The sequence below is a fragment of the Artemia franciscana genome, chromosome 14 (assembly GCF_032884065.1).
Source record: "Artemia franciscana chromosome 14, ASM3288406v1, whole genome shotgun sequence".
NCBI lineage: Eukaryota > Metazoa > Arthropoda > Branchiopoda > Anostraca > Artemiidae > Artemia > Artemia franciscana.
This window is the reverse complement of record NC_088876.1, coordinates 2,329,957-2,348,839: the sequence shown is the minus strand read 5'-3', so window position 1 is coordinate 2,348,839 and position 18,883 is coordinate 2,329,957. Positions and strand designations below refer to the sequence as shown.

General features: G+C 31.7%; 2 protein-coding genes and 1 long non-coding RNA gene across 3 annotated transcripts in view; all 3 read right to left on the bottom strand.

Annotated features, from left to right (window-relative positions):
- Window positions 1-11,251, bottom strand: part of LOC136035177 (enhancer of mRNA-decapping protein 3-like) — a gene marked incomplete at its 5' end in the record, with an annotated part of 30,179 nt that extends 18,928 nt beyond the window's left edge. Inside the window, 3 exon segments of the mRNA XM_065716749.1 lie at window positions 1,017-1,141; window positions 4,559-4,707; window positions 11,063-11,251. Coding sequence (XP_065572821.1) covers window positions 1,017-1,141; window positions 4,559-4,707; window positions 11,063-11,226 — 438 coding nt within the window.
- Window positions 11,252-14,473: 3,222 nt separating this feature from the next.
- Window positions 14,474-18,088, bottom strand: LOC136035176 (uncharacterized). Its single transcript, XR_010619356.1, has 2 exons — window positions 17,959-18,088; window positions 14,474-14,554 (listed from the first exon to the last, which is right to left on the bottom strand). It is a non-coding gene; the product is annotated as an uncharacterized LOC136035176 (long non-coding RNA).
- Window positions 18,089-18,190: 102 nt separating this feature from the next.
- The window catches only part of LOC136035865 (enhancer of mRNA-decapping protein 3-like), a 36,885-nt gene continuing 36,192 nt past the window's right edge, over window positions 18,191-18,883 (bottom strand). Inside the window, exon 8 of the mRNA XM_065717823.1 lies at window positions 18,191-18,254. Coding sequence (XP_065573895.1) covers window positions 18,191-18,254 — 64 coding nt within the window. The remainder of the gene's footprint in view (window positions 18,255-18,883) is intronic.

Below are 18,883 nucleotides of genomic sequence, written 5' to 3'. Positions count from 1 at the left end.
TACCTTTTTCCTTATATACCTTTTCCTCATATACCTTTCCAGTTCCTAATCAATATTATCTTATACCAGAAACTGGTTGAAACCCAACACTACCTTATTCCAGCATGATATCAATGAACATCAAAAATCCAAAAAAGGACACAATGGCAGTGAAGTATGCAGGGAGGGAGCTTCGGGCCCAGGCCCACCACCAAAATTAAAAACTTTACCAGATTTCTTGTCACTTATTATTCCAATTTTCCCACCACAAAAACGTCCTATGTACGTACCTATGCAGAAGCTGTTAATTGCAACATTATCGTGTCCACCATGACAGTTAAGCAATATCTTAACTAATTTGTAGTCCTTTCTCAAGTGGCAAATAAAAGGACTAAGGAACATTTTATTTTTGGGTAGTAATGTGAATAAGGTAAGTAGCGCTAATAAGACTAAAGTAAAACTATAATTTAATTTTTAATTTATCTCAGTATTGAAGCAATATGCGAATGCAGCTTCGAAATGGCTATTAGCACATAAGAAAAGGGATGTATTGTCTCTTCTAATTATTAAGTGAAAATAAAAGCTAGTGTTTTCAACTGAAAGTAAGGAGCGAAATTAAGACTCAAAGGAACAAAATTTATTCCGTATATGAAGGAGTTGCCCCCTCCTCAATACCTTACTCTTCACACAAAAACTGTTAAGCACTTTCAAAAAAGCTTCCCATTCTAGCAAAAATTGGGACAAACATCAAACTATAGTTTAAAAGATCAAGTTGAGGAGGGGGGCAACTTCTTCATATATAGAATAACTTCTGTTCAATTTGAGTTTTAATCTTGCTCCTTACTTTCATTTGAAAAAGCTTGTTTTTTTATTTGATCTCTGATCATTTTCCAAATAATCGAAATTTGGATTGGATTTGGATAGCGCAATCCAAATGCAAATTAAACTTCAGAACTTAGCTTATTTATCAAATAGAATCAGGTTATTCTAAAATCTAAAAAAAACTAACTTAAATTTAACTTAACTAAAAATATAACCTGTTTATCAAATAGAGCCAGATTAGCTTCAAAATCGAACTCGGTAATCTCAGAAACATGAATATCAAATGCTGAGTCATTATTTCGTTTCCAGTTTCTTAACGGTGTTGCTGGTGCAGAGCTTCCTAAAATAATAAGTGAATAAATTTACTAGGTTTTCATTAGCAATACCTTTATCAATTGCTGAAACAAAAAAAAAGGTGGAATGAATTCTATTTTATCTAGCGATAATTTTATCCTTCAATGAAAAGTTTCCTGGCATCAAAGTAGTATTAAAGCTACCATTAAAGGTTAATAATAAATGTTACCAAAGCAGAAATGTTCAAAATTGTATATCCTGCAAGTCCAATTTTGAAGCTTAAAACTGCCATGCTATTTTTTATCAGCATCATCAAAATAGACAGAGCTATAGATACCACCTTACGTTATTTCCATGTCAGAAAGCCTTCTAGTTTATTACAACTGCTCTGTTATTTTTTTTATCTGGGTTTCTGCCCATTCTATAGCATACAATACATACAGAATAAACATGTTTTTTTACGATTTTCTTACAAGTATTCACCAAATTTGTTGTGCTGACATAGCAACCAAAAGATTGTTTACCCCTGCAAACCATATACCTTCTAAAAATTACTTTTATTTATGCTTTACTAAAAACAAGACATATAATAAAGATGATTTTTATAATTATAACACTGACAGAGAAAAAAAATACTCTTAATCAAAATTTTGAATTGTTGAGATTTCTAGGAATTAATAACATTATATATATATATATATATATATATATATATATATATATATATATATATATATATATATATATATATATATATATATATATATATATATATATATATATATATATATATATATATATATATATATTGATGTCATACTGATTTCATTTTTTTTTTTTTTTTATGTATTAGAAATTAAACCACGCAGTTAAAAATGCATATAGTTTTCAATAAAAACCAAATAACACAAAAGACCTTAAAAGGTTGACGGGTAAGTTGGGGGCAGTAGTCAAGCTCCTGTTTGTAGCAATCCATTTGAAGTCTGACATCAGAATTGTTTGTAGATTGATTTGTTTGTAACAATATTTTTTTTTATATATGTATACAAATTTATACATATATACAATATGTATATATTGCATATGTTGTATAAACTATATATTTTATAGTTTGTAATACAATGTTTTGTATTAACGTAAAAAATTTATATTGTCATTACTTTTCATTTTTTGTATGTCTTGCTTTTAGTGTGTATTTAATTGTTTGTACTCCACATTTTAATACTTTTATAGTGTTGTTTTGGGTAAGAAATAAATTATTACTATTATTATTAATGCCTGTAACTCTTATGTTTGCTGTGATTATTTGTTTTAATTTCTATTCCTTTTTGGTTTAAATTATTCTTGAACAATAATTTGGTCATTTTAAGTTATAATTATTTTAAGACTTTATTTTGTGCTTTTGGTAAATTTATAATGTTTCTTTACTATCCTTTGAAAAATTTCTTAGGAATCTTTTAAAATTTAACAATGGATAATCCCTGAGCTTATATGCAGGAACAAAATTAAAGAATACTAGCATTTTAACAGTCGTTTATAGGCCTACTCCACTAATTTATATTAGTGCCACTAATATTCCATTATTATAATTCCACTAATTTATATAATTTATATTTACTAATTTATACTAGTTACGTAAGCCAATTTCTGGTTGGTGGATATTAGATGATAAATCATAGGCTATCTTTACCTTCTTTGATTTCATATGTTACATTTTTGACATGTTTCATATTTTTTCTTTTTATTTATGTGACTCCATTTTTTGTTCTTCTGCAGTAGTTTAGACACAAATAACGGTTGTATCAATAGCTACAACCTAGTAAAGATTGAATAGTTATAAAAGACCATCCCTGAGATTATGTAGACACACAAATTAAGTAATAATATCTTGACAGATTCTAAGCCAAATTTAAGGTTCTAAGTTCAAAATTTAGTGACTGTTGTACTTTTGTTTATCTTTCATACTACCTTCATTACTAGTTTTCACCTCAACTTTCGCAAAATATTTTGTAACTTCAATATTATTATTTCTAAAATATTTCCTAGGAAAGAATTTAAGCTAATAAAAAGCATGCACTTTGCTTTAGAAATACTGCAAGGAAGACGGTTATGTTCCAGATAGAGGTTGAGTCTATAAAGAGTACTATCCATCAAATTCTAAAGTCTGTCTAAAGAAGCTGCACAAAAAAGAAGAACTGTATCACAAACTAGATAATAAATCCGTAGCATCAGACATAAATAAGAAAAGAGGCAACCCAAGAATTGATCCCTGAGGGTTTTCCCAAGTTATTTTACATTCTTGAGAGATAACCGATTTAGGACAGACAATCTGTGACCTCCCATCTTGATGCAATCTTTGATGTGATACATTTAATGGCAAACTGCATCAAAAACATTAGAATGTCCATAAAAACAGCACTTCTGAAGATATTCATCTAAGAACTTCTTTATTTTAACAACCAGATGGGTTATGGCACCCTCAGTTAAATGACTTTTCCTAAACCATACTGATCACAACGCAATAATCCTTTTTGAGAGCAAAAATTTTGGAGAACATTGGGAGAATAAAAATTGGTCTATAGTTATTCAGAGTTGTTTTCTCTCCCAGAGTTGTAATAATGGTGTCACGCCACTTTTCTTAAGTGCAGAAGGGACTATACCAATAGAAAATGGCAGGTTAATGAGGAAAAAGAGTACATGTGAAATGACTGGGAGACACAAAATTATGCAATCAAAACAAAACATGAGACAAAGCCTTTAAAAATACATAAAAGTAAAAAGGAAAGTCTGAAACAATACAAAAGAAAATTGATGTAATAAAACCAAAAAGAGAAATTATAAGAGAACATCCCATTGCAAAATTCCTTCCAGGGAAATCCATCCTTGCTAAAAATTCCCCCTTCACGAAATTCCGCGTAGCATACTTTCATTTGAAAAAGACTTCAAGTTCTAATCGTTTTCCTAATCACTCCAGAAATCTCCCCGTCCATGGAAATTATTTCCTGGAAATCTAAATACCCTATTTCCCAGGAAAATTCACCAGGAACATGTCTACATTCAAAATTGTGTCACACCACTTTTCTTAAGTACAGATGGGACTGTACCAACAGAAAATAGCAGGTTAATGGGAAAAGGGAGTACATGTGAAATGACTGGGAGAAACAAAATTACGCAACCAAGACAAAACTCGAGACAGAGTCTAAAACAAATACATAAAAGTAAAAAGAAAAGTCTAAAATAATACAAAAGAAAATTTATATAATAAAAGCCAAAAGGGAAATTATAAGAGAACAGATTGCAGCAATGTCACAGAAAAATAGCAACAAATAGGTTGACAAATCACAAAAAATTACAAAATTTACCTCTATTAACTGGGAAATAAAAATTGGGAGGAATTTTTGCTAATCCATTACATTATCACTAGTAAATAATTTAAACACAGTAAAAAGATTAGTAATAATACCGGGTTCGGCTTTATTTCTTCCATCATATCCATTTCTTTGAAAACGTGGTGCATCTTTAATGGGAGTTAAAAGGAGATCATTGTCAGTTTTTGTTTCTTTAGCAGGAGATGGGCCCCGTATAATCTCCAAATTAGCAACATCAGAGGCACTGTAAAAAAATATTTTTGAGAAATTACACATTTTTAGCTTGGATATTCTAGCTGCAAATCACTGGAATGGCATATAAACAAATAAACAGACTGTCATTTGATTTTATATTAAATAAAAAGACAAGTTTTTGTTCAAATGAAAGTAAGGAGCAACATTAAACTCAAAATGAGCAGAAATTATTCCGTCTGTGAAGGGGTTGTCCCCTCCTCAATACCTTATTCTTCATACTAAAGTTTTTGGTACTTTTAAAAAAGCTTCCTATTCTAGTTAAACGACCCTTGTATTTCAGGAGCCGTTGTTAGAAAATAGGGACAAACAGCCAAACTTAAGCATAAAGAGCCAGGTATTGAGGAGGGGGGCAACCCCTTCATTTACAGAACAATTTCTGTTTGTTTCGAGTTTTAACGTTGCTGCTTGCTTTCAGTTGAAAAAAAAAACTTGTTTACTTTTTTGTTTAATTTCTGATTGTTTATCAAATAATGCTAGTAAATCTGGCTCATCCTCCAAAAAAAAATTCCCTAACAGGACACACCTCTGTAGAAAGTTCCTTCTATGTAAAATATGCACCTCCCCTACTGTAGAATTTGGAATCATAATAGACATCTTGCAAGCAGGTAAGCATAGCACACATGGGGGCAGTTCACCCTGGAAATTTCCGTTCACAAGGAAAATTATCCCCATGGAAATGCACCCCAAGCAAAACATCCACCCAAGAAAAAAGTCTATATACTTCTTAATCATAAATACTATGCATAAACAATGGGAAAGTTTGTAACTAAAGACTATCTCCAGGGACTGAGGGGAGTCATGTTACCTCCATAGGCATAGTTTTGGGAATTTCAAACTATGCTGAGCAAACTGCTATCTCCAAATTTTGATTGGACGGTTTTGGGGTAAAAGGGGTATGGGAGGGGGGCCAGTTGCCCTCTAATCTTTTTAGGCACTTAAAAAGGGCTGAGCCCCTCTTCCAATTTTCTAGGATTGTTGGTTAAGTACAATCACTTTTGGAAAAAACAAATAAACATCCATCTGTGATCTCTCTTCTGGCATATATACAAAATTCCACATTTTACAGATAGGAGCTTGAAACCACTCCAGTACAGTTCTCTGATATGCTAAGCCTCATAGGGTAATTTTCGTTGGCATTATTTGATTTATAGAGAGTATTTCTCCCCTTTTTCCAAAATCAGACAAATTTTCTCAGGCCCTTAGCCTTTTATGGGTAACACTAAGCTTAATGAATCTTATGTATTTGGAATCAGCATAATAAGCTGATTTTTTCAATATATTCATTGATATCAAATCTGTTTCTTAGAGTTTTAACTGCAATTAAATAAAAAAAAAGTGTTAAACAGAGAGTAAGGAGCAACATTAAAACTCAAAACAGACATAAATTATTCTTTATATGAAGGGGTTACTCCAATCCCTTGGTACCTTGCTCTTCATGCTAAAGTTTTTAGCACTTTTAAAAACTTATAATAAAAATAATAAATATAAGTATAAGTATAAGTTATATAATAACTTAATAATAAAACCAAATATAACCCTATATAAGTTAAAAACTATAACATAACTCTTTGAATTTTGCAATAGTATGCTTTGTTTTTCAAAGCATCAACAACAAATAAAAAATAAACCAGTTTACTCATTGATATGACTTGAAAGAACTAATGAAAATAAACTAAATGTTTAATATATTGCCTCTGAATTATTTGTCTATATTATTTTTTCTATTGTTTGGTAAATGACGACTTATACTTATTGACGACATGACTGCCTGTCCATGGATTATTCTTTATGGTTGATTGTGTGTGGCTATGCTGTTTGACCTATGTGACTGTATGGATGAGTAGGGCTAAGGCCTCATTCAAGTGCTGGTCTATATTAATCACTAATTTAGGAAAACAGTCTTTCTTTTCTCCTTCTGTCTCTCTTTTTTTTTTTCTTTTTTTTTGTGCTGTTGCACTGGTGATTTCTCTTTTCATGATAATAAATGTTTTTCAAGTTTGCATGTCTTTGGATTTAGCAATCAAATATTCAATTCTAAGTTATTAGTTCTAATTAGTGACTTCTAATTTATTTCAACATGTCTCACATCATTCCCTGAAAGTTTTAACTAAAAGCCATTAGCAATTCCTGAGATACTGAAGATATACCTTTTTAATGTCTGGATACATGTATTGTCTGTAATTAAGTATAAAATTCACCTCAAAAATTCTTGTAAAGATCCAACTTAATACAGATAACTGTTCCTGAGATATTTCACTTCTTGCACACATTATTTTATAGCTATAAATATTATAGTATTCTTTGATATAGTTAAAAATTCGCTGAAATTTTAACTAAATACTATTAGCCAATCCTGATATACTATGCCTGTACCCTTTTGACAACGAGGATGCACATAATTGTATATTTAATTAAGTTCAATATTGCCCTCAACATTCTCTGAAAGTTTCAAGTTAATAGCCCCTTTTGTCATTGAGATGTTGCACCTTTGCTGTTTTGACAAACTGGATGCTCATTGTGTCTTTTAATATTTTATTTATTTATTTTTACATCCCCCTCAGCATTCAATGAAGGTTACAATTTAAGAACCATAGCCATTCCTGAGATCAATACAGCTACATCTTCATCCCCTGAAAATTTCAATTTAATGCCATCAGTGCTTCCTGAGATATTGCTAATGTGTCCTTTTGACAATCAGCATGCACAGTGTGTTTAATTTTGAGCATCATCTCCCTCAATACCCTTTGATATTAGTAACAAGTATGTTTAGTAACAGTTGAAAGCTGTTGCTGTCATAATTGCAGAGTTGTAACAGGTGCAGCCACTGTAGCAGTAGTAATGACACTGAAGGCTTCAATTTAATATCCTTAGCACTTCCCAAGATATTACAAATTCCCAGTCTGGATACATATAGTGTATTTTGATTTGGGCAAATTGTATAATTTACAACTCTTGCTTTTAAGACAGAGAGGGGGGGGTATCTAGGGCAGCATAGTTAGTAGAGCATTTGAACAAATATATAAAATATTATGAATAATTTTGAACACAAAGGCCATTTAATTAAAATATGAATATTTTAAAAGTGCTGAAAACTTAAGCATGAAGAGCAAAGTACTAAGGGGGGAGGGAGTAACCCTTTCATATAAAGAATAATTTATGTTTGTTTTGAGTTTTAATGTTGCTCCTTACTTTCAGTTGAAACCTTTTTTTTATTTAATTGCAATTCAAAGTGGTCATAGTCACAAGCAGTTGCAGCAGTAGCCTAGTTTCCCAGAAAGGTTCAAGTTAATATCTTTAGTCATTCCTAAGATATTGCAGATATATCATATCAATAACTTGGATGTATATAGTGTTTTGACTTATCTCAATTTAACCTCAAACATTCCCCAAAATTTCATCTTAACATCTATAGCTTTTTTGGGCACAGTCAAGGTCCTATCTTTCCATTTTACCCAATGATGAATGCCAAATGTAGATAATGGGCAAACCCAAATTATATGTTTCTTATGAATTATATCATGCATCACTCTTGTACAACCTGAGTAGAATATTGAAACAATACTTTTAAAATCAAGAGACTGAAAAACACATATGAAACATTTAATTTAGGCTATATATTTGTACATTAGGGGGGTTGGGTGTAATATCTAATGGAAGCAGCTTCAAAATGTGTTAACTAAGATTGTTTGGCAAATTCCGAAGTTAAGATTTGCTTTCTTACCTTCATTCCTCCACAAGAGCTAAAATTGTGCACTAACACTCATCATTGTTTTGTTTAGCATATGCATTCAAAAAAAATGTTATATAGGCCATGAGTTGAGACAAATTCTGTTGTCCATCTTTGTTTATATTTCCCTATACACTACTGCCCATTGTATTTTGTACAGTTTTGACAGGTAATAAATCTATGTCTTATGATCTGAATATAATATTCTCCTTTTTTATTTTATTATGCTCTTTCTGAATATAATTATTACTTTTCTTGCAAATTCAAATTTAAGCCCTTTCTTTAACACTTGAAAATCATCAAAAAAATTCTAGTTTTTGGATATTAAAAAGGCTTAAAACATTGGTTTCAAACTTACAATTTGATTATAAACCTCCTTTAAAGTTAAAATAACCCATAAGCATTGATTTATCACAAGTAATTTGGATAAAACATTCAAAATAGTTTCTCCTATTTTTTTTATCCACCAAGTTTCTTCTGTCAGCTTTGATATTTTTTGACATATAGGTGAAACAGCAGTTTTTAAGCAGCCTAACAGAATAAGAAGAAAACATGGCAGATCTTTTTTTTTCCTATTCAACTTGATCTTGACAAATCAATGATATGATTCATAACCAATGGATTGACAATGAAATAATAAGTTTAAAACAAATGTTGTAACCCATTTTTACCTCCAAAAATTATAGAATAATATTATTTTCTAGGGTCCTAAAAGGCCTTAAAACTGAACTTGTACAGAAAGCAATTATTATGTTCAGAAATAGCATCTTGTGGTATGTTTACTTTATTTGTAAGTCAATAATATGAATAGCAAAATATTTACCAAACTGTTGCCTTAACACATTAATGCCTATTTCCTTCTCAATAGCCCCTAATCCTGGGAAGTACAAAAGAAATCAAGAAGTGAGTCCACATTGTTCCTCTATCAGTGATGTCCCTATGATTGTGGGTAGGCCTACAAAACTCAACAATGATAAATTTAGTCTATAGAATGCAAGAAGGTATGTTATCAATTTCTATGGCTATCTTCTATTTTGTCCTGGTGTTTCAAAAGAGACATTGGTAAAATTTGGATATAGGCTAAAATTCTAGTTTAACCACTTTTGTACTTTCTTGCAAAGAGGTTAGATTAGGAAAATGAAAATTTTGGGGATGGGTCTACAGGCTAAAGTATGTCCTGAGAAGGTATTTTGAAGTATCTACCTCTATTCCTTCTCCCTCTAGAGTGTCCTGACCCTCCAAAAATATGTGTGTTTTAAAAGTGAAACCTTGCAAAATCAATCTTCTGCTTAAATGAGAAGCCTACAACAAAATTCTTTTCAGCTTCACAACTTTACTCAATTCCAATTTATAAGGTTTTAAAGATATCCAAATACATTTCCTAAGTTTTGAAAAAAAAATTAATATGACTTAAAATTCTATTCAAATAACAGGAATTGCATTTTCAAAAGTAAAGCCAGAGAAAATAAACAAGTGATAATCAAAAATTAAGGTAGGACCTAAACTGTTGTTTTGTCAAATTTCAATAGGGAATTAGTAGTAGTAGTAGTTCAATTGGTAAAATTCTAGTTAATTGACTTCTTGCTATCTCGGAAAGGGATTAGGTTAGGAAAATGAAACTTTCAGGGATAGGTCTACAGGCTAAAATATATCCTTGGAAGGTATTTTAAAGTACCCATCTCCACTCCTTCTCCCTCTAGAGGGCCCTGAAATTTGCCTACATGACAGGTCTATACCTATTGAAATTTTGACAAAACAACATTTTACCTTCATTTTCAGTTACTTTTTCTCTGCCTATAGTTCTGAAAATACAATTCCTGTTATTTGAGTAGAAATTTGAGCCATATCAATGTTGTTTTTTTTTTCAAAATTTAGGAAATGTATTTGCATTTCTTTAAAACCTTATAAAATGGGATTGAGCAAAGTTATAAAACTGAAAACAATTTTGTTGTACTTTAATTAAGCGGGAGATCTATTTTGCAAGGTTTCACTTTTATAACACACATATTTTTAAAGGTCATCAAAGGTCAGGGCCCTCTAGAGGGAGAGGGAGTGGAGGTAGCTACTTCAAAATACTTTCCAGGGACATAGGCTACTTTAGCATGTAGACCCATCCCTGAAAGTTTCATTTTCCTAACCTAAACCCTTTCCAAGATAGCAACAAGTCACTTAACTAGAATTTTACCATTCAATTTATTAATATAATATATATCACAAGTAAAACACACTGGGTCACCATGGAGAGACATAGCTTGTGATTTTTGGTGACCTCGTCAATATTTACAACATAAATAATATTAGCCTAGTTGAAGATTAGTTGATTAGAAGATTAGTTGAATATTAGTAGTGGGCCTGTTTGGTAGGCAAGTTTTTAAGACTTGGAAATCAGAAAGGGCTAACATAGAAGCTTGGCAATAGGCTACCTTCCCAGAGTATAATTTTTGCCCAGGATTCATAACTGAAAGTTTCATTTTTCTAGCCTAACTCCTTTCAAAGATAGTGAAAAGTAGCTAATCTACAATTTTACCGAGGTGCATATTATCCCAGGATTTACCTACAGAAGCTGAAACTCAAACAATAGGCTAGCTATTAAAATTTTAATCAAATAGAACCCTACCAAACTGTAATGGTTGAGTGTTCAGATCTTCTTCCATTTTCAACAACATTCTTCAACTGAAAGCTTAAATTATCAGCAGATATACTAAATAGTTTTCCCTGTAGGTTGGCCTTGTTTGTTTTTAGTTCTATGCTTAAATGACATCCAAGGAACTTTTCTGACATTCTTCAGCTTCTTCGTCAAATACATGTCCAGCATTGGCAGATATGTTGGAAAAATCCTTAGCACTTCAGAAGAAATTATTAAATTACATTGTGTTACAGATTCCACCTAGAACAAAAACTTACAGTTATTGTTTTTGTCCAATTGTATAATCCTGTTGTTATCCTAAACGAATTGAATCCAATTCCGTTTAATATTATGTTTTTGGTACTTGCAAAAGGCACTGAGATATAGCAATTTCCTTTCAATGAGCCCTTAAACAGTTCTAAATGGCCCAGCTGTAAATGGGTACCTGGAAGAATCTGGGAAAGGTAAACAAGAAGGGTGTGTAAAATCATAATATGGCAACCCCCATTGCACTCCCCGGCTGAAAGGCTACGAAACGGAGATCAGTACCGCCAGTTTTGGACCTTGGTCGTAATGAATTACGACCCCCGAGCATATAAAAAGAAGGGCCTTAAAAAGTGCATGGGCAAAAAGATGAAAGTAACAAAATAGCGTAAGCCCTAAACCTAGAGAAAATATTATTACTCCTAGCTGGCTTAGTGTAGATAATGCAATTACTCGTTTTAAATCGTTTTCTCCGAACGCAGCCAGACCTGAGAAAAAGGAAGTTAAGGCCCCTATGATAACAAGTAAAAAACACCCTCTCTCTTCAAACGAAGGAGACAAACGAATTATCAGATAGATTCCGGCTGTTACTAGTGTGGACGAATGAATTAAAGATGAGACGGGGGTTGGAGCTGCTATGTCTAGCGCCGTCATATTTACTTGACTTACTTAAATACTTCTCTAAGATGTTCCAGAGCCCCACTAGCAGCAGAGGAAAAAGACGAAACATTACTAACCAAGTAAAAAATTGATTTTCCATGTTGTTAAAGTGCCGCTACTGATCCACTTAGGGAAAAGAAGCTATTAGAGTTACTTCAATGAGAACATCAAAGCAACTGAGGAAAAATTATGAAAATTGAAACTAAGCCAACTATTCTGTTGCGAAGTAATCCTCTTGTTAGCTAATATTGAAGCAACTCTTTTTTGTCGAGTAGGTAATCTTGTCCCCTGGTGATTGTATAAAATTTTGATTCTCTTATTGACTATTAGTTCTTTTTTCAAAAGAATATCATAAACTGGGTCAATATTCAAATTCCCAGTGTCTCTATTTATTGAAAGATTAGCAAACATTTTTTTTTTTAATTTCTATAGCCTTACTCGCCCATTGAGAAAAACCCCTATCATTACATTAGCAAACATGAGCTTAAAATATATGACATAGAAAAGTTTAAGAAAGTTATAACTTACCATGGAAGGGTAGATGGCTTTGGGAATCAACAAGTGACTAAAATTTGGGTTTTTTACGGACGTAAAGCGGTATCAAAGTCGACTAAATAGTTTTGCTTATCTATTTTCACGCCCACTGAGAAAAACTCCTATCATTACTTTAGCAAACATGAGCTAAAAATATATGACATAGTTTAAGAAAGGTATAACTTACCATGGAAGGGTAGATGGCTTTGGGAGTCAATAAGTGGTTAAAATTTGGAGTTTTCACGGACGTAAAGCGGTATCAAAGTCGACTAAATAGTTTTGCTTATCTATTTTCACGGTTTTAAAATCACAAAATTTACAAAAAAGTGGTACTACCCTAAAAGCTTCACACTTTTGGAACAATACAAAGACAGATTTTCTACAATCACGGTAACCAGGCATAAATCAGAACTCCGACCTACCCAGGGGCAAAAATATCTTTTTACCGTCCTTGGTATTTTAAAATTATCTGCAGAAAGCATTCATTTTATATGTACTACATTTTACTATAGAAATGGATTGCGTCCATGCATCATATCGGCAGAAAACAAGAGGATAATTGATTTCGACTCCAAGTATTCAACCCTATTTGGGACAAAACTGTTGTTTTGTGGCTAAAAACTGCCTTGTTTCGATGCAATTTCGGCAAATATCTAAAATCACTAGTTCAACACGATTGCTCTAGGAAAAAACAATATACCTCTTTCTGTTATTTTCCTTCCCAGGAATAATGACAAATTTAGCTACGAGAGCTAAAACTCTATTCTAGGGTTTTCAAATATTAAATCAACGGTTTAATTTTTGCTAAACTTGCACCACATTGCCTAAAATATACAAAATCAAAACTAAAACTTTATAAATTCTTCATATTGTGTGGTGCCATGTTTTCAACAATTTTTTTGGCTGATTTTTAACCAAAGTTTCTCTTTTTTGTTAATTTTCCTTCCCATTCTAGCAAAATTGTAAAACTGGAGACTTTATATATATATATATATATATATATATATATATATATATATATATATATATATATATATATATATATATATATATATATATATATATATATATATATATATATATATATATATATATATATATATATATAAGGAGGGCTTTTCCACAAAGAATGCACACTCTAATTTTTTTATTTAAAAAAATATCGTAATATTATAGCTCGTATTTCACAATTCAAAATAAACACTAAAAACCATTTGGTAAGGTTTTTTCAAAGGAAGAATCAAAAAGATAATTTAGATCAAAATGATCGACAGGGGATTAAACATTCGTTGCCTAGCTGATCCTCCCTTGAAAAAAACTTAGAAAACAGCCTTTGACAATACAGACGAAACAGTTGTGTAATTGTAAGTGGAACCATAAGCGTTTCCTTAAGATTTCTTGAGTTCAAAATCTAATACCTTAAGTTTCCATAAGTTTGAAACTTAAATGTTACATTGGTTAAGCGTTTCCACCTAACACATAGAATAATCTGATATTATTTACGTTTTTCTTTGGCACTTTTAGTGTTTAATAGAAAGTAGTAGATCTTGCCCACTAAGACTGTCAGAGCTTTCGTACTGATTCGAAACTGATATTTGAACTGATACTTGATTCTTGAGAACTGATATTTGATTGATCTCAGACGGTTTGTCCAGACAACGATTTTCGTCTTACACTATCTTAAACTTATCATTGCGTTATTTTTAATACCTTTGAAGTTAGACAAGAGTTGACATAGCTAGTGGTAGCAGGGTATATGATGTTGAAGTTGGGTTTTGTTTTTTAAGGTTTATGACCCCTGTGCAATCAGTATGGTGCCATTTTTTTGGCTCTCGTAACAGTTTTATATATGAGTGGGCTGTTTTTCTGGGCTTCCATTTTTGGCTCAACAGCTGTCCGACAATACCCTAACAACATACCCTAAGATAATAAACAAAGTGCAAATGGTGTGCAACTCTTTATTGAACCAATTGTACCGTAAAACAGACATGGAAAATAGAAAGCTTGCTTCACGTCTCCTTGGGCCTAAAAGATTGAAACGAATTAAAATATATAACAACAAGAATAAGTTAAAAAAAAGTAAAAAAAGTGAAAAAGAAGTAAAAAGCGTAAAATTCAACGCAATTTTCGACCGATTTCAGAAGTGGGATCTGATATTCTTTTTTCGTCTCATCACCCGGATTTTTTTTTTTACATAAGTGATTAATTCAGGTTTTTCATATGAATTATTATAGAGCATCTTCATTACTTTATAGAATCAAGTTTATCTCGTATTATTTTGATTTTTTATTGAACACGTCTAGATACAAAAATGTTTTATCCAAGTTGTTATAGGCCTACTAACATAATTTTTTTTTATTCCTCAGTAAATCAGGATCGGAAATGTGAGGCTTATATGACCAAAAGGCATACTCAGCGAAATTGCAGAAAGACTTAAAAGACGATAAAAATAAAATTTTCTAGGAATATTTCATGAATTTATTTCCAAAATTTATTTTGTTGCTACTATATTGACTATATTGGCGTAATACAAGCTTATGTAACTTAAATCGTTAATTAATTAGATAATTAAATCATAACCATAAATTTATGTATAAAAATTAACGGAGAATACAACATTTAAAAATTACCAATATATTATCACAACGACCAAACAGTTCTTGGTAACAAGCTGTCAGGAGCGATACGACTCAACAGCAATCGAAACTAAGAAACAGGTTCTTGATAACAATAGATACACCAAAAGAATTGAAATTTGATGTTTATTCAAAATATATAAAATTCATCAAGTTTAATGTTACCTATCAAAAGTTACGAGTAAAACCCACAAAACATTAAGTATCTTAATGAAAATCACTCTCATCAGATTCAACACGTTAGAGCACCCTTTTGTAGAGGTTTTGATGGTGAAGGAATTTCCATGGAATCGAATTTCCTGATGTTATTTAAAAATTCATCAGAAATTAGATAAAACCAGTTTTTTCTAACGGAAATTGAGGAGCAACATTAAATTTAAACGAACATAAATTATTACGCATATGGAGGAAGGGGGGGGGGGGTTGCCCCCTCAATACCTCGCTCTTTATGCTAAACTTTATTTCAGAGCTTTAAAAAAGCTTAATATTCTAACTAAGCGGCCCTTGTGTTTCAGGATTCATAATCAAATAATTGAAATGGAAAGTTTGGCTTTAGCGTACAGAGCGAGGTATTTAGGAGGGGGCAACTCCCCTCATATACATAATAATTTCCGCTCGCTTTAAGTTTTAATATTGCTCCTTACTTTCAGTTTAAAAAACGCTTTTTAGATTTAGTACCCAAACGAAATCACATTTAAAATCATGGTACCATGATATAAATTAATTATTATCTAACCCAGAAGGAAGAAATGACACTGGGCAGGGAAAAATAAAATTTGTACAGTACTTTTACAAGGATATAAATTCCCCCTTCCGATTAAAAAGGGATTTCTCTCTCCTTTCCTAACGGGTCAGATGTGAAGTTTTTGAGCTAGTGAAAATAAGAAAAACAAAATTTGTCAACGCCTTCCACCGCCCTTAGTGTAAAAAGCGAAAGAAAAACAAACAAATAAAATATTCTACACATACAGCCAGTGTTGTCTTTTTATTGTCTAAGAGTTTTTAACAATAGAAATCTGCTTGATTAAAACATATGATGTAAATTAGCTTAACGCTTCACCAAAGATTGATACATTCATTCTATTAATTAATGGGTGTATTTTTTGTCTCTTATTTCATAACCTTTCTTGTTTTTCTTTATATTTTTCAAATCCTCTTTTTGTTACATGCCCGTCTCGTTTTTTCTTCTTTTTTTATTGTCTCAACTCAACTATCTTTTTAATGTTAGTAAGCTTGATAATCTATATATTTATGAAGGATTGTTAGAATTAATAAATTATAATGATAAACTAGGTCTGGCTATAAACAGAATTGCCATTCAGCTAAAATTATGTGGCAGACCCAAAGAAAAAGAAAACTGGAATATAGTGCAAGCTGTGGATTTTATAAGAATGGAAACTGGCGCTGGTGTTGAAAAAGAAAATTCTCCAAGGCATCTAATGTTTGGCTTTTTTCCTCTTTTTTAGCTTATGAGGATTCTGTCACCAGTAGATCTATTGGCTTGATGAAGAATAGACTATATGACATAACAAACTTTTTCAACGAATCCTAGGTCTATTTCGTGCAAAAAAAAAAAAAAAAAAAAAAGAAAAAAAAAAAAAAAAAAAAAAAAAAAAGAAAAAAAGCAACATATCTAATTTTGCATGATAATTAGTTATTTCGAAATATTTGTTTTAACTGAAAGATTCTACATGCAATTGTATATCTTCTTTTCAATTCAAGGGTATACTGAAGGCGAATTGGTGCTTATCCTTGGGTTACACCAAAATCTTGAAACAATGTTTCCACCAGCTCTAAAATTTATTACTAATAAAACATTTCGGAATCTTTTATTCAAAGTAAACTGCTTTCAAATTCGTTAAACATACAACCAATACCAAGATCAGTCACAAAATACTGCTTTCTAACTTCTTAGGTCTAATATTAGACCTATCTAACTAATCTAATCTAGGTCTAATATCTAACTAATATTAGGCTACATGATAATGAGTTATTTCGAAATATTTGTTGTAACTGAAAGATTCTACATGCAATTGTACATCTTCTTTTCAATTCAAGGGTATACTGAAGGCGAATTGGTGGTTATCCTTGGGTTACACCAAAATCTTGAAACGATGTTTCCACCAGCTCTAAAATTTCTTACTAATAAAACATTTCGGAATCTTTTATTCAAAGTAAACTGCTTTCAAATTCGTTAAACATACAACCAATACCAAGATCAGTCACAAAATACTGCTTTCTAACTTCTTAGGTCTAATATTAGACCTATCTAACTAATCTAATCTAGGTCTAATATCTAACTAATATTAGGCTACATGATAACGAGTTATTTCGAAATATTTGTTGTAACTGAAAGATTCTACATGCAATTGTATATCTTCTTTTCAGTTCAAGGGTAAACTGAAGGCGAATTGGTGCTTAACCTTGGGTTACACCAAAATCTTGAAACGATGTTTCCACCAGCTCTAACATTTCTTACTAATAAAACATTTCGGAATCTTTTATCAAAGTAAACTGCTTTCAAATTTGTTGAACATACAACCAATACCAAGATCAGTCACAAAATACTGCTTTTGAACTTCTTAGGTCTAATTCTTTTGCAATGATGTACACTAATGAATTACTTCGACACGTTGCCGTTGTTTCGATAAAATTATGCATGGTGCGTAGATAGTAGCATTTCTTTCTTTCAGTTTAAAGGCTTTTTGAGGGCGTTTTGGGTCGTATCCTTAATTAGCCCCTAATGTTTGACACAGAATTCCCACTGGAAAAATAACAAAAAAGATAACTTACAATGACCATTCCACCTGTAAGATAAGATGATCATATCCAAAACCATTTAGAGCTCTCAGAGCACGTTCTGCATCCTCTTTTTTCTTGTAACTCACGAAAGCCAAACCACGAGATTTGCCAGTGGACTGCAAAAAAATTGCATTTAAGTATACTGAATTATAATATGCACTAGCAACCTACTAGCTTTCATTTATTCCACTTATATTCCACTTATAGCCAACTTATATTCCACTTATAGCCCACTATAGCACTCATTTATTCCACTTATAGCCCATGCAATACATGTAACAAGAGAGCTAAGGAGAAGACTTAACGAGTTAAGGAAAAATTTGTATTAAAAATATTGAAAATCTTACAATCAAGGTCGTGTTCAGGGGAGTGGTTAGGGAGTTTAACCCCCCCCCCCCGAAATGTTTCTCTTACTCATAAGAACGTAATAATACCACATTTTGATACGTTAGCAAAGGTCTTATCCTTATATGGTATACAGGAAAAATATATTAGAATGATTTGTGCTATGTACGAGAATAATACTGCTACGGTTGAGGTAGGAAATGAGGTTAGCAGCTGGTTTTGTATTAAATCAGGAGTTAAACAGGGTTGTGTTCTATCCCCCTTTATATGGATCATTTTGATGGACTTCGTCTTAAGGAGCACAGGTAAGGCAATTGGAGACTACGGAATCAAATGGGGAGGAAAAACGCTCCTGTACTTAGATTATACTGATGATTTAAGTATATTAGATGAAAGTGTGAGTAAAATGAATGAATTTTTAGAGGTTTTGCAAGTTCAGGGTGCTAAAATAGGCTTGAAAATTAATGTTAAGAAGACTAAGTCACTAAAGATAGGAATAAGTGAAGATGAACAGGTGACATTAGGTAATGAAAAGATTGATCAGGTTGGGAGCTTCAATTACCTTGATAGT